Source organism: Amphibalanus amphitrite, unplaced genomic scaffold (assembly GCF_019059575.1).
Source record: "Amphibalanus amphitrite isolate SeventyFive unplaced genomic scaffold, NRLGWU_Aamphi_draft 000482F_arrow, whole genome shotgun sequence".
Classification (NCBI taxonomy): domain Eukaryota; kingdom Metazoa; phylum Arthropoda; class Thecostraca; order Balanomorpha; family Balanidae; genus Amphibalanus; species Amphibalanus amphitrite.
Window position 1 is genome coordinate 253067 of NW_024881976.1, and position 14434 is coordinate 267500.

Genomic DNA, 14434 nt, shown 5'->3' on the forward strand with positions numbered 1-14434 from the left:
ATATGTTCGTTTCTAGATCATCCCCAAGCCCCGACAGTCGATCTCGACCAATACTCTACAGTCCTGACCTTGAAGTTAGGCTCTTCCATGTGCTGGCCTTTGCACCGCGATGTCTTATGAGTTACTTCGACCGGGCTGTTTTTACATATAGACTCCTAATTTTTATGAGAATTTATATGGTGATATTTATGCATTATGGTGAGAAACATACCTACCTGTATCAGTTAGTGTTCTGTGGCAAGCTTCAAGTTTAGAATAAATTGCGGGCTCGCTGTAGGCATACGCATCGCATCACGGAGATAGGTATTGCACACCATTCAATTTTCAGTGGACGAAACTCCCAAAAGCGACTTAGGTAAGAGAAGAATCCAAGTACAACTTTTAGCTCGATAATCGCTGTGGAGCGGACGCCTATTTGTTGCAAATTTGGATAGTAATTTATCAATATAAGGTGATGTACTGCTAAAGGAAATATAATAATAACTGCTTCGCCTTATTTCTGAGACCTAATAGACTTTTACCAGAAGGATATTTAACTAGCGTGGCTTTCCCCGTAAATATCGCTGAATTTCTATATCGGTGACATAAGGCCAGCTCAACTTTACGACCCTCCCTCACCCTCTTCGTGGCAGTAGAGATTCCAACAGACAACACCTCATAAACATTTCCGATGTATTGTAAACCATTTATTCTGAGCCAAGGGAAAGAATGACGTAGTCATCGCTGTTATGTGAGCACAGCTCCTTTTTTCGTGTCAAATGATTGCATTAATTTGGACCATTGGAAGCCGGACATCTTAGAAGCACTTGCGGTGGACGATGGAGGGGCCAGACTCGTCGTACTCCTGCTTGGAGATCCACATCTGCTGGAAGGTGGACAGCGAGGCCAGGATCGAGCCGCCGATCCAGACAGAGTACTTCCTCTCCGGGGGAGCGATGATCTTGATCTTCATGGTGCTGGGCGCCAGAGCGGTGATCTCCTTCTGCATGCGGTCGGCGATACCTGGGAACATGGTGCTGCCACCCGACAGCACCGTGTTGGCGTACAGGTCCTTACGGATGTCCACGTCGCACTTCATGATGCTGTTGTAGGTGGTCTCGTGGATGCCGCACGACTCCATGCCCAGGAAGGAGGGCTGGAACAGCGCCTCGGGGCAGCGGAAGCGCTCGTTGCCGATGGTGATGACCTGGCCGTCGGGCAGCTCGTAGCTCTTCTCCAGGCTGCTCGAGCTGGCCGCGGTGGCCATCTCCTGCTCGAAGTCCAGAGCGACGTAGCAGATCTTCTCCTTGATGTCGCGCACGATTTCGCGCTCGGCGGTGGTGGTGAAGCTGTAGCCGCGCTCGGTGAGGATCTTCATCAGGTAGTCGGTCAGGTCACGGCCGGCCAGATCCAGACGCAGGATGGCGTGCGGCAGAGCATAACCTGTAAACAGAATTAACTCGGGATGAATTATACGTGGGCACCTAAATCAGAAATGTGCTTCATTAGCTTTCAGAAATTTTCAGTATAAACGTTACTGACGGCAGTTTCTACTTGCATGTGAATGTGTGCGAAAAGTACCAACTGTATTTACATTGCAGCTGATTTAATCTACTTTACGTATGAATAAACGTTCCTTCGCTTTTACAAAGGTAAGTCATGAATATGATCGGGGTTTTGGGTCAATCATACACACCCTCGTAGATGGGGACGGTGTGGGAGACGCCGTCGCCGGAGTCCATGACGATTCCGGTGGTGCGGCCGGAGGCGTACAGCGACAGCACCGCCTGGATGGCCACATACATGGCGGGCGTGTTGAACGTCTCGAACATGATCTGGGTCATCTTCTCGCGGTTGGCCTTGGGGTTGAGCGGCGCCTCGGTCAGCAGCACCGGGTGCTCCTCGGGCGCGACACGCAGCTCGTTGTAGAAGGTGTGGTGCCAGATCTTCTCCATGTCGTCCCAGTTGGAGACGATGCCGTGCTCGATCGGGTACTTCAGGGTGAGAATACCACGCTTGGACTGGGCCTCGTCGCCGACGTAGGAGTCTTTCTGTCCCATGCCGACCATGACGCCCTGGTGGCGGGGCCGGCCGACGATCGACGGGAAGACGGCACGCGGAGCGTCGTCTCCGGCGAAACCGGCCTTGCACATGCCGGAGCCATTGTCCACAACCAGAGCGGCAACCTCGTCGTCACACATGTTGGCCTATTGAGTCTCCTGCAAAAATGGAATCAAGTCATTGTAATAACACATGTTTTCTATTCCACGACAATCAACCAAGGTGCACACCTAAAACATAACGACTTGTAGGTGACAAAGTAATACGGTACTGCCACCGATTGTACCACACGGATAGGGCAGTGGCCACTTCTTATAATCAGTGCCAGGCTTCCCATTTACATGAGGAAACGGCACAGTCGAGAGCTAAAGCGACACTGCCATCTACACTTCCTCTAAAATACAACTTCCTTTCTACACTTACAGCTAAAATACGGCATCATTGTCTTAAGTTGAAATACGGCAATGGCTACATTACTGTCTGCAATAAATACGGCAATATCCAGAGCGAAATTACGGCATTGCCGTCTATAGTTATTTTACGGCATTGCCGTCTACACTTATTTACGGCATTGCACCTGCAGGAAAAGAGCGGCATTGAGTCTTCTCTTAGGATCGCCTACAATACAACTGCGGCATTGCCCTCTACAGTTGAAGTTTCTATAGTTCAATCATGGTGCAAGATATCATGCTAGAGTGTAAAACATTGACATCTTAAGCTCAAATACGGCATTTACGTTTTAAGTTCAAATACGGCATTGACGTCTACATACAGTTACCTTAGTGCGACACTATCGCCGACAAGAGTGAACTGATAAGGTTTGTAGGCACATCAAAATAAGTACCTAATACCTAGGGAAAATAATATCTCGTATATGAGGCCTGATTTATGCATGCACTGTAAGTACAATTTGAATGCTCAGGATTGCTGCTCATGGAGCTAACAGTAAGTTGCATGCATCATTATATAATTTCACCTACTTTGCAAGTTCTTTACATTTTTCGGGAAACAAAATATTCGCAAACAGATATCTTAATAGAAATGTTTCGTTTTCCCACTGCCCAATGACCACCATCCCGAAGCACGAAGAAGAACTTTTCAATGAAGGGTAAGGAAAAAAAAACACACACCCTTCTGTTTCTGTAGCCCCTTCTGTTTATGAAAAACACAAACAGAAAAGGTTGGGTATGTCTCACAACCAGCTAATGGGATGAGGCGGTGTACAGTGTTGGACTCAAGTCTCACCTGTGCACCTGTGGCGACTTCTCTGCGACCTGACCCGTTCGAGTGAGGCCGCGCCCCATCTTCCCCGGCTTTATAAAATCACTATCGCTGGCACTTGAGACGCGTCGGTGGGGGGGGGGGGGGGGGTAGGGGGGCGATAGACAGGAAGGCGGCGTTATCTGCCCGTTAGGGTGTGTCATATCTAATATTTTTGTCTCAGATCAAGCGCTTCCGCGGATATTCCTTGTCCCTGGGTTCATTGAAGCCCATTGGCACTGTTCTTTTTTCGCTGCACCGAAAATTCAGGCGGCGCGGGCCCAATCAATTTCGACATTTCCCGTGGCGCCCGGCGTTGAAGTCTCCATACTGAACACAATGCGTACCGTAGCGCTAACACCAGCCATATGACTCGCCGCCGGCCTATAGCGGCCAACACCGTTTGACGGTTAAAATTCTATTGCTATTTCTTGTTTAAATGGACGTCGGACGAAACATATCGTTATCTTAATGTGTTGAGGCCATTCAGGGACCCACAGATGATTCATATAATAGGATCACGCTGCAGCCTTGGCAAGACTATCACGGGTGGGGCAGGGAGAATGAGAGCACAGATGGACAGAGGGCAACGTGAGCGGGGTCTCGGGTATCACCCCTCCGTCGGCAACACAATGTGTCGGCTTTCGAGTCATGTGCTGTCTCCCCGAGGCACACGAGCTTGCGAAGAACGTGGGTCAGTCTGGTTTCAGCTGCGGCGTGAGCAGAAGTGTGTGTGGCGCAATCGAATCGGACTATCCGTGCCGCAGTGATGCCGTTGCGAAGCAAGGGGAAGCATTTTGTTATCGGGTCTCCCAGTGTGCTGCTGGTAAATCAGCTGCCTACAAACAGAGATGTAGTGAACTATGTGAGACTCTTGGCAGGGGATAGAAAAAGTGAGCGGACAGTCACTGCATGTTTATGTGAAGCAGCGGAAGCGGTGGTTGCAATGTGGTCGAGTGAGGGCATACCAACGATGCAAATGCATTATGTGGTTCGGAAGGTAAAGCAAGTCTACGAAAGATTTCGCCGATCGAACAAGGTGCCCAAAAGAATGCGGAGGGACAAACGAAACTAAGTCTTTCTAACGCGAGTCTGTTTCGTAAGCTTTTTGACATCGCCCGCTGCCGCTGTAAAGATCTACGCAGCTGTACCTGTCCACTTTCAAACCGGGTACCGCCAGCGGAAGTAGCATTCCTTCGAGACCAGAGAGGAGTTCGGAAGATGAGACTGGATGGTGTGGACTACGAGGAGACGGGGAAACGACGTAAGACTGCGAGCCTTAGAATGAGACGGGAGCGGAACGAGGGGAGGGGCGACGTGGGTCAAGCTGGTCCTTCCCACCTCCGTACCTATTCCAACGGCGTCAATCGACACAGGCCAGGTAGACTCGTCGGCAACGACCGACACCAACGACAGCAATGAAGACGTCACAAGTGAATTTGAGATGAAGGAATGCATCAAAGACTCAAACGATGATGATATGACAAACACTGCACTGGCAGCTGACTGACAGGTAGGTGGTTTATCCAACCGTACTGTAGCGGCCGTCATCAACGGTTTTCAGGTGGATATCGGTCGCGTAGCGAGCGGCAAAACAGAATTGCTGGTCGACCCGAAAAAGTATGGAGAGAAAGATGCCGGATGAGACAAAGTATGCAGTGGCCGCGCGGGACCAGCAACACAGCGACGCTGAGCTCAAGGCCATGTACTTTGATGGAAGGCATGATCAAACTAGCACGGGCCGAGGCGGCTACAGGGCAACTGAGGAACATGTGGCTATGTAGCAGAACCAGGAAACGAATATCTCTCCAACTTTACGCCAATTTCGGGTAAAGCCATTGATCAAGCCAATGAGCTGAATGCTGATAAACGTTGCCACTCTGGCTAATAGGCTGCGATGGCGCGGCTGTCAATACGGGCAGGTCTGGTGGAATATGCCGACTTTTGGAGCTTATTCAAGAGAAAACGGTCCATTGGTTTGTTTGCCAGGTGCACTCACATGAGCTTGTACTCAGGGAAGTGTTCCAAAACTTGGACGGCAAAACCAGTGGACCCGGATTATTCACGGGGCCGTTGGGCAAGGCAGCCGGCTGCTCCGTGACCGTCTTTCTCCCGTGAAGTTCCGACCGGTGAGCGGCCCAGAGCTGGATCTGACAAAATCATCGCCGACCTCAGCAGCGACCAACTCCTGCCGTATCAGCTCACCAGAGCCGTGCGGACGGGCAACATCTCCGCAAAGGAGGCCTGCAAGAAAATCGGTCCCCTGAACCATGCAAGGTAGGCAAATGCTAATTCAGTTGAATTCAGTTTGCTATTGAATGGCAAAGATGCATCTTTTCTGTGTAACCGTTGTGTAAATAGAGGATACTGCCTCGTTTGCATTGCTTACATCCGTATTGACAGCGTCTGTCGACGCTAACATGCGGAGACGCGCGCGGCTGGTGTTAGTGTCATCAAACGCATTACGCCAAACATGGAGACTGCAACGCCGGGCGCCACGATAAATCCCGAACTTCTTTCAGCCGGCGCCGATCGAATTTTCGATGCATGGAAAAAAGAACTGCACCAATGGGCTTCCATAGACACAGGGACAAGGAAAATCAGCGGAAGCGCTTGATCTGTTTCTAGTGACACACCCTACTGCCCGTATGTAGGTCCGGATCGTATCAGTTGAGTCTCAGATCGGTAGACCAGTGACACAGATAGGTATTCAAAGAAAAATCTTACAAATGGATAACCTACACTCACATAAACCTACCGGCTACCACAGGTCTTTTTTTGGTATTCTCAGAACCTTTTGCCATTTTTTCCTTTACTGCCCTCTTTCGCATGGATGCAATTTCCGATTTAGTGGTTTGTGTGTGAGTGTGTGTGTGTGTGGGGGGTGTCAGCCAATACTGTGAGATTCGAACCGGCCGTCGGGAGTCAGGCATTAACCCGGCCGGGCCCGGGGGGTAATCCCAACCACCGCAGCCCGGGGGGGGCGTTTTTCGCCCCCCCCCTGTCTAACTCCGTAAATAAGGGAGCTACGGAAACAAAAGCGATACCAAACGAAAGGTCCTTACGAGACGATTCTAATGCACCTAAAATTTTTGACCTCAGGTCAATTTTCAAGGTCAGAGGTCAAGGTCAAAGGCCAAAACCGGCACATGTGTAGTGATCTCAAAGTAAGCCTTCTAGAGGACGGCAGGCTGCATCAAACCGACAAAATTGGGTGTCAAACGAAAGAAGAGAATCTGAGGATTCTGAAAATGTGCTCCAAATCAAAGGTCAAGGTCAAGGTCACGCTCAAAATTGACCTCAAACTTGGCACTTTTTCGCACATCTTGCGTGCTAACTTCCAAGATGTTTTGAAATGTTTTGAGGCTTATCAGTTCCCTATTTGTGGTTCATCTTACGATACAAGGCTGCTCAAAGGTCAAGGTCACAGAAGAGTATCCCTGCTAGAGGCTATTTCACTGATTCAAGTTAGTAATAATAAATAAGACAATTTTGCCATCCGGAAGCTCTAAATGAAGGCTTAGAGGAAAATAGATGCCAGATTCGTGATCAGCGGGTACAAATCCATCATAAACGACCTTTCATGTGTCAAGGTCAACCAGAGGTCATTCGAGGTCACATGAGGTCAACATGAAACTTGACCTTTTCCGAACAAAATATATATCATTCGACGCGGCTTGACAAGGCAAATGCGATGGTACCACTGCCGTAGCTCTAGGACCATTTTTGTCGAAGTTATTTGCGAAAAACTAAAACCACATTTCGGGGTCGTTGACCTGACCTCTGACCTCAGGTCACCAAAACTATTTTTCTATTTTTCTCTAGGTCAAACGCTACACAGCCGTGCTCGTAATTTGTCTTTATCTCTAAAACTCTATTTTTAGCAGCTATTTGAAGTTTGCGTCTGTGACCCCGAAGTTTGCCGTGCAGGGGTCTAGAAAAATGGACCTTGTGACGTCATCAAGGGGGCTAGGTCCAAATTTTTTACTTCAGAAGATGTCAAATTGATGGGAGAAAAGGTACTGAAAGTTTCGCCTTCCTATCCCTAAGCGTTTGGGAGGTATCGCAAATATTCGCCAGGGGGGGGCCAAAAACGCCCCCCCCGGGCCCGCGAGGGTTAACCCGCGCACCGACGGGGGTCTGCGCCAACTTAGTACCGACGGGGGGGGGGGGGGGCGGATGACCGCCCCCCCTGAGATCTCGAGAACGAAGCAAGATAGCGACAAGCGGTAAACGGCATCGGATACGCACGGACAAGGTCTACAATTTTTACAAAGGTCATTTTCAGGTCAGGTCAAAGATGACGTCACAGGGGTCGAAAAAGTCAAAATGGCGGCGCTAGATATGGAGAGGGTTTTTCTCGAATAACTTTCGAAGTAGTCAAGATAGGAACAAACTAAGGGCATCATCGTGATCCTCTCGTCAATCCGCATCGAATGATATATATGTTGACCTCGAAAGGTCAAGGTCAAAGGTTGACCTCAGGTCACGTGACCTCGAGGTCATCATGTATATCATTCGATGCGTCTTGACGAGCTGAACACAATGAGACCATCCGCGCGGCTGTATCTTGTTCCTGTAAGGAGTTATTGGCAAAAAACCTTTGATGACCTTTGATGACGTCACATGACCTTACAGCTGCCCAACAGCAAAACAGACCTCAAGGTAGTGAAGGTTGATCGTATGTGAAGTCATGTATGGTATATGGGGCCATTCCGACCCGTTTTAGTGGTAAAAACAGGGAGTTGATTTTTCCCCCATTGACTTATAATGGGGAGGTCGCGAAATTGACCTGACCTTAGGTCACCGACATCAAAATTCCGAGATATACAAATTGTAGCTACGAATGACCTAATAACATCCTGCGACTTTCAAAGGCCTCCGACATCTACTGTAGCTCTGGCACGGTGACAAAGTTGCAAAAAAGTGACTTGAGGTTGGGTCATTCAAAGTGACCTGGTGACCTGACCTTAAAAGTTAGGAGGTTCAAACTTGCACACCATGTGTAAAATTGATTAGAGAATAGTCATACCAAATTTCGCGGCGCTACGCGCCGCGGTTTTCCCGCTATCCGCGAAAAACCTCAGGGGGGGGCGGATATCCGCCCCCCCGTCGGTGCGCGGGTTAACAGCAAACTTATAGGTAAACTAGGCTCAACAGTAAACACTGTTGTAGTTGAGTCAAGACATCTCGAACCAATTAAGTCTCGGGTCTAGCTTATCACGATGGACTGAGCCGGAACAACGCGAGTCAACTTCATGTATGTCATAAACTCTTTTTACAACGGCACACGTTGGGCACTTGACCTTTGAGTGAATTTGAAAGCAAAGAAGCAAAATTGTTACACAGTTGTTGGACGATGTCTCAGTGCAATAATTCTGTATCATAAAAGAAGCAAAGCAATCGACATTTCATTCGAAAGGGAAAACCTGCTGGTAAGCAACTATGTACTAAAATGTATCGGTACCAAACGAGTCAAACGGTCTAATAGGTGCCCAATGTTCGTCGCGAAAAGGAATATACACATCCTTTTTCTCCATTCTATGGTCAGTGTCATTGGTCATACAATGGTTTTAGCAGTTCGAAAAGGCTAAATTAATAATAAACAATGTTTATTATTAAACATGACACCACACCCATAACATTGCGCATAGGCATAAGTGTGTGCGTGTGTGTGTGTGTGTGTGTGTGTGTGTACTTGTAAGCCATCACTTTTGGGGTCATTTTGTGATCGCACACCTGCAATGTGAGGACACCATGTCACATTCACGGACAGTTTTGGTGTCCTCGGATTTAGAAGGCGGATATACCCATATTTTTCATTTTTTGAACGATTTAAGAGTTTTCGGAGTGTCCCGAAATTTCACGTCTTTTGAGATCGAGTGCGGAAAGTGTGTGAGTGCGGAAATTTCGGAGCGTTTCCTATTCTGTGCGACGGATAGTGGTGTTTGGAATCGAAGGCATATCCACCATTCATGAATCATGACTAGCGATTCATTGCCGCAATACATTTGTTCTTTGCATTTGGGATAATATTTTGTATTAATATATTTGTTTATTTAATATCAAACACCTAGGATTATTCTTGAGTTAATTTAAATTTGAATCTTTTTTGTTAAATCAGACTCAATCTGAATCCTTTGCTGGATAAACAGGGAGCATGCGGCCCTTGCGCGTAGATTGGTTGCCTCATACTATGACGTAATAGGTACATTATGTTGATTGGTCAGTTTACTCAAAACGCCTTTGGCTTCGACGCTCATTGGCCCAACTTTCGCGTGCCTCCAACCGCCTTTTTATAAGAAGTTTGTACGTTTTTAGATTTAACTTTTCCGGTGGTTTTCGCGTGGATTTTCGTCAACTTCGTGAACAACAACTACTGTCGTCCGATTTGTAAGTGCATCATGCCTATTTTCCCATTCGTGAATTAGGATAGCAAAGCCTTTTCAGAATTATTCCATGCTCATTCAGACAGATGGTTCAAGGCGGTGTCAGGCGCTGATAGTTTATTCTCTTAAATAAGTATCGAAAGTGTACCTACCTACCAAATAAGACCTTCCAGGGATTTCCCAATCCTTAGTGTTCTTTGGAGATTTAGCCTTTTTAAAGGTGAGTGTTATTGTCTGTCTGTTCTTAAATATTGGTAATTATCCAGTTCAAGTTTAAATCAGCTTCAGTGCATGGGTGTTGTTTTCCATAGGCTTGGTAGGTCCCGAGCCCTACCAATAATTTCAGGATTAATTTCATAATAATTTCAGAACATTAGATGCCTTCAAAAACGTATTAAGCAAGATGAAAAGAACATGTTAGAGCTCTGAAACTTCAGCTAACATCTGAGATTCACCCAATACCAAAAGTGTTCTACGAAACATTCGGCTTTGGACTTGTGTTTTTGGTTTTTGTTTCTACAACTTTGCAAATTTTCCAATTCTGTCATTGAATAAGTGTCAGTGTCCTAAATGCTATTTTCCAGCTTCTAAAATAACATGTAGTTATTATTATTTTCAGGGAAAAGTCCATGTAAGCTAGTGGCAGTTATTAGTTTGTAGGTAAGCACCTGACCAAGTACCTAGGTACTATTCTTGTTGCGCTATTGACCCTCTTTCATTCTTTCTCAATTTTGTTTTTAGAAATGAACTCAGTGCGTTGAGTAGAGCATGTCAAAGCTCTGAAACATGTGATACCTCCCTAGAATAACAATCCCAAAAATGTTTTACGAAACTCCGCTGTTGACATATGGTGTTTTTTCAGCTGTTCTCTTTTTTAAACCTGGTGCTTCTCAATTCTGGCTTCTGAATCAGTATCAGTGTCTCCAATGCTAATTGCCAGTACCAAAAATAACTGGGCTATAGGTACTTAAGGGGAGATGCAGGTATAAGGGGAAATGCACATACAAGTCGTATTAAATAGTTCTATAGTTTGTGTGCACCTAATCTAGTACTATTCTTGATGCGCGATTGACGCCCTCTCATTCTTTCCCAATTATGTCTTAAGAAATGCATTCAGCACATTGGTTGACACATGTTGGAGTCCTGGAACTTAAGATAGCCCCTGAGATTCACCCATTACCAAAAGTGCCTAACGAAACGTTCCGCTTTGTACCTACTCAGGTGTTATTGGGCTTTCTTTTCTACAGCTTTGCCTATTTTCCAATTTTGTTGATTGAATTAGACTCAGTGTCTTAAATGTTATTTTTCAGTACCCAAAAATAAATGGATTGCTATTATTTTAAGAGAACTGCACATGTAAGCCTGTGGCAGTAAGTAGCTTTGTTTGCACCTTACTAAGTACAATTTGCACCTTTACTATTCTTGTTGCACGATCGACACCCTCACTCTTTCTCAATCCTTTTTTAGAGACAAATTCAGTGCATTGAGTAAAACATGTCAAATCCATGAAACTTGTGATATTGTTTAACAAGTTATTCTTCATCCTTCTAATAAACTTGGGTTAGGTATCTTCAAACATTCACATAATACCAAAAGTGATTTACGGAACTTTCTGCAATTGACATGAAAGGTGTTTTGGACTTTTCTTTCTAAACCACTGGCCATTTCCAAAGTCTGTTATCTGAATCAGCCTCACTGTCTCCAATGTTATTTGCCAGTATAAAAAAAACTGGGCTATTTGTATTTAAGGGAAATGCACATGCATGTCATGATATTAAGTGACTTTGCTGTTTGTGTGCACCTGACCAGGTACCTACTATTCTTGATGCGCAATTGAATCTCTCTCATTCTTATTCCATTATGTCTTTGGAAACGCATTCAGCAGGTTGATTAGAACATGTTAGTGCCCTGGAACTCAAGGTAACCCTTGAGGTTCACTTAATACCAAAAATGCCTAATGAAACGCTTTGCTTTGGGCTTAGGTGTTTTTGGTCTTTCTTTTCTACAACTTTGTCAATTTTCTCATTCCGTCTATTGAATTAGCCTCATTGTCTTTAAATGCTATTTTCCAGTACCAAAAATAGCTGGGTAATTATCATTTAAGGCAAATGCACATGTAAGCTAGTGGAAGAAAGTAAGTAGGTAGCTGTGTGTGCACCTGACCAAGTACTAATCTTGTACATTCTTTCTCACCTTCGTTTTCAGAAACAACTTCATCGCGTTGAGTAGAGCATGTCAAAGATCTGAAATTGGTGATATTTCTCCCTAGATTCACATACTTTGTACCAAAAGAGTTCTATGAAACTTTCTGCTTTTGACATGAAATTTGTTTTTGGGCTGTTTTATTTCTTAAGCCATTGGTCTGTCCGTCTAAGACTGTCTTCTTAATCAGCCTCAGTGTCTCCAATTACACAAAGCCATTCAGGGGCGTAGCCAGGATTTCCCTAAAGGAGGGGGCCAAACTGACAGGGGCTCAAGGTAACCCCCTCAAAATTGAAAAAGTCATCGGATTTCATCCACTATTTTTGGAGGGGGGGGGGCAAATAAATATATGAAATATTTATTAGAAAAGAAAGGAAAAGAATGTTAAAACTGAGGGGTGTTTTTGGGGCAAGCATGAAGCAAGGCCCACGAATAGCTTCAAAGAGTCGCTCAGCCGGTTCTGAGGGCGGTCTGAGGGCCCCGTAGGTCGGATGAGTGTCCTTCAGACCGCCAAAGGCCTCCACAGCCCATGAGAGCCTCGTAAGCCGTCTGAGGGTCATGTAAGCCGTCTAAGGGCCACTCAGACCTATAAAAGGCCCCCTTGCACGTGCAGAGGGCCCTGTCAGACCGATGGAGGGCCCTCTCAGCCAAAGTAACGGCCCGTTCAGGTCATTTGAGGTCCTCCTCAAACCGATAGGGGCACCTCAGAGATTGACAGTGGATCCGATCTGCGATCCCTCAAACCGACATAGGGTCAGACCAACAGTCGGAGACAAACAGATCAACAGAGGGCCCGTCAGGTGAACAGAGGGCTCTCTCAGGCCGATCGAGGGACCCATAGGCCAACAGGGGCCCTCAGAACAGCGGAGGGCCTCTCCCAGGTCGGGAGAGGGCCCCTGAGACTGACAGAGGCCCCTCATGTCGAAAGAGGAGCTCCTCAGGTGGGGAAAACGCCCCTCCAGTTGATTAGAGGCCACTTCGGACGAACAACGGGCCCCTCAGGCCGATCGGAAGCCCCTCAGACCGACAGAAGGCCCTCTCGGTCCAAAAAGGGCCCCTCATGCAAATAGCGGTTCCTTTAGACTAACAGAGGGCCCTTCAGATGTTCTAAATTAAAATATGCATATTATTTACACCTTGATTTTGTGCACACACCGTTGGACCCATCCCATCCACCTGGACCCCCTGGTTTCAAAAGGGCCCCAAGGCTCTAAAATTGGGGCTCCAAATTATGGCTACGCAGCTGCATCAAATGATCTGTCGCAGGGGCCTTTGCATCGCCAAGGGCCCACTGTGTCAGCCAGGGGCCCTATGGAATAGGGGCCCCTGGCCTGGCGCGATGGGGGCCCTATTGGGCTTCAAGGGGGCATGGCCCCTATGGCTCCCCCTTGACTACGCCCCTGAAGCCATTAAGTTGCTTTGTGTGCACATAACCAGATACTTAGGTACTTTATTATGCGCGATTCACAGTGACAGTGGTCGCGTTACAGGCCAGATGAAGCCGGTTAGCGGGGCGGGCCGTGTCCGGCTATGATGTACACGTTAAATATTCGACTCTAAATTCTGCCTTGTACCCGAAATTTCCCGATCGGGCGTTAGAGGTCAGAACCTGCGCAACAAGCACCGCTTAGCGTTAGTTCTGACATCGGAAATCCACCCATTCAAAGTATTTTGAATAAATTTATAAAAATGATCGGACATTGGTAGGAGGGTGGGGATAGGGAAAGGGTCGGGGGTCAGTGACAGGGCACTGTCGGTAAAAAAAAAAATACGGTTGGGTCCTTCAAAGGATAAATAAGCTTCACCCTTCGCTCATTGAGACATTTGTGATTGCTATTGACTTACACTTTCTGTGACATGTAAGGCTTATATACTACTTATGTACTACTTATACTAGTCTATACTAGTATATATAAGTTGTATATACTACTTATATACTACTTGTCAATTCACTGTTATTTTCCAGGTGACCAGACGCATGATCCAAGCGCATGCGTACAGTCCAAGCGTAGGTCCACCGTCCAAGCGTGGATTAAGCCAACATGGGGAAAAGAAAGGTTTGTCTGTGGTGTGTGTGTAGATCAGAGATGAGCATATGGTAGCACGACACACTCCTCATTAATCATTGTTACTTGCCTTGCTCGTACAGATTTCCATCAGCAACTGCCCGACGTCGGACGTTTTGTATTTATTTGAAAATATGAGTATTGCGTAAAACATACTGAGATCAAATGAATATTTTGTTCTTCGTTTCAGATTTGTTTGGTTTCTAGGATCTGTTAACCTTATTCCTTGCAGGTGGAATGGAGTTGGAAAGGCTATAAATCTTTAACTTTCAACCGATTTTAACGAAACTAAGTGCTTATTCATACCTAAACTTAGCCTCCATAAAAGTTTCTGGTTTTGGGAAACTGTTGAAGCATAGGCGGTTTTAGACGGCAAAAACTGTGGTACAAAATAAAGACACCTTTAACTCTTTTGTGTTTCTTGCTTCGGTGTTACGGTTTTCTTGTTTTGCGCTTTTTACCGAGCTGTGCTAGTCC

The 14434-nt window shown here is 46.4% G+C and overlaps 2 protein-coding genes across 6 annotated transcripts in view; one reads left to right on the plus strand and one right to left on the minus strand.

Moving 5' to 3' along the window:
• Positions 1-671: 671 nt before the first annotated feature.
• Positions 672-3625, minus strand: LOC122392336 (actin, clone 403-like). Its single transcript, XM_043387089.1, has 3 exons — positions 3286-3625; positions 1676-2198; positions 672-1422 (listed from the first exon to the last, which is right to left on the minus strand). Exons 2-3 carry the CDS (start codon positions 2178-2180, stop codon positions 797-799), a joined length of 1131 nt encoding a protein of 376 aa, XP_043243024.1. The 5' UTR covers positions 2181-2198; positions 3286-3625; the 3' UTR covers positions 672-796.
• Positions 3626-9326: 5701 nt separating this feature from the next.
• Positions 9327-14434, plus strand: part of LOC122392337 (serine-aspartate repeat-containing protein F-like) — an 11886-nt gene continuing 6778 nt past the window's right edge. Inside the window, exons 1-2 of one of the 5 annotated variants that reach the window (XM_043387092.1) lie at positions 9327-9693; positions 13858-13948. The gene's annotated coding sequence lies outside the window, so the exon portion shown is untranslated. Of the gene's footprint in view, positions 9694-9727; positions 9910-10087; positions 10350-11712; positions 13949-14434 lie in introns of those variants that run through there. The other 4 variants (XM_043387094.1, XM_043387095.1, XR_006258502.1 and 1 more) reach the window with 4 other exon arrangements.

What these genes read in the sequence shown, in the direction of transcription:
- LOC122392336 (XM_043387089.1), bottom strand. Translation starts at nt 2,180, where the DNA reads ATGTGTGACGACGAGGTTGCCGCTCTGGTTGTGGACAATGGCTCCGGC. An exon ending in CACCGTCCCCATCTACGAGG is followed by an intron (nt 1,423 to 1,675) that starts GTGTGTATGATT and finishes TTCTGTTTACAG; the next exon opens with GTTATGCTCTGCCGCACGCC.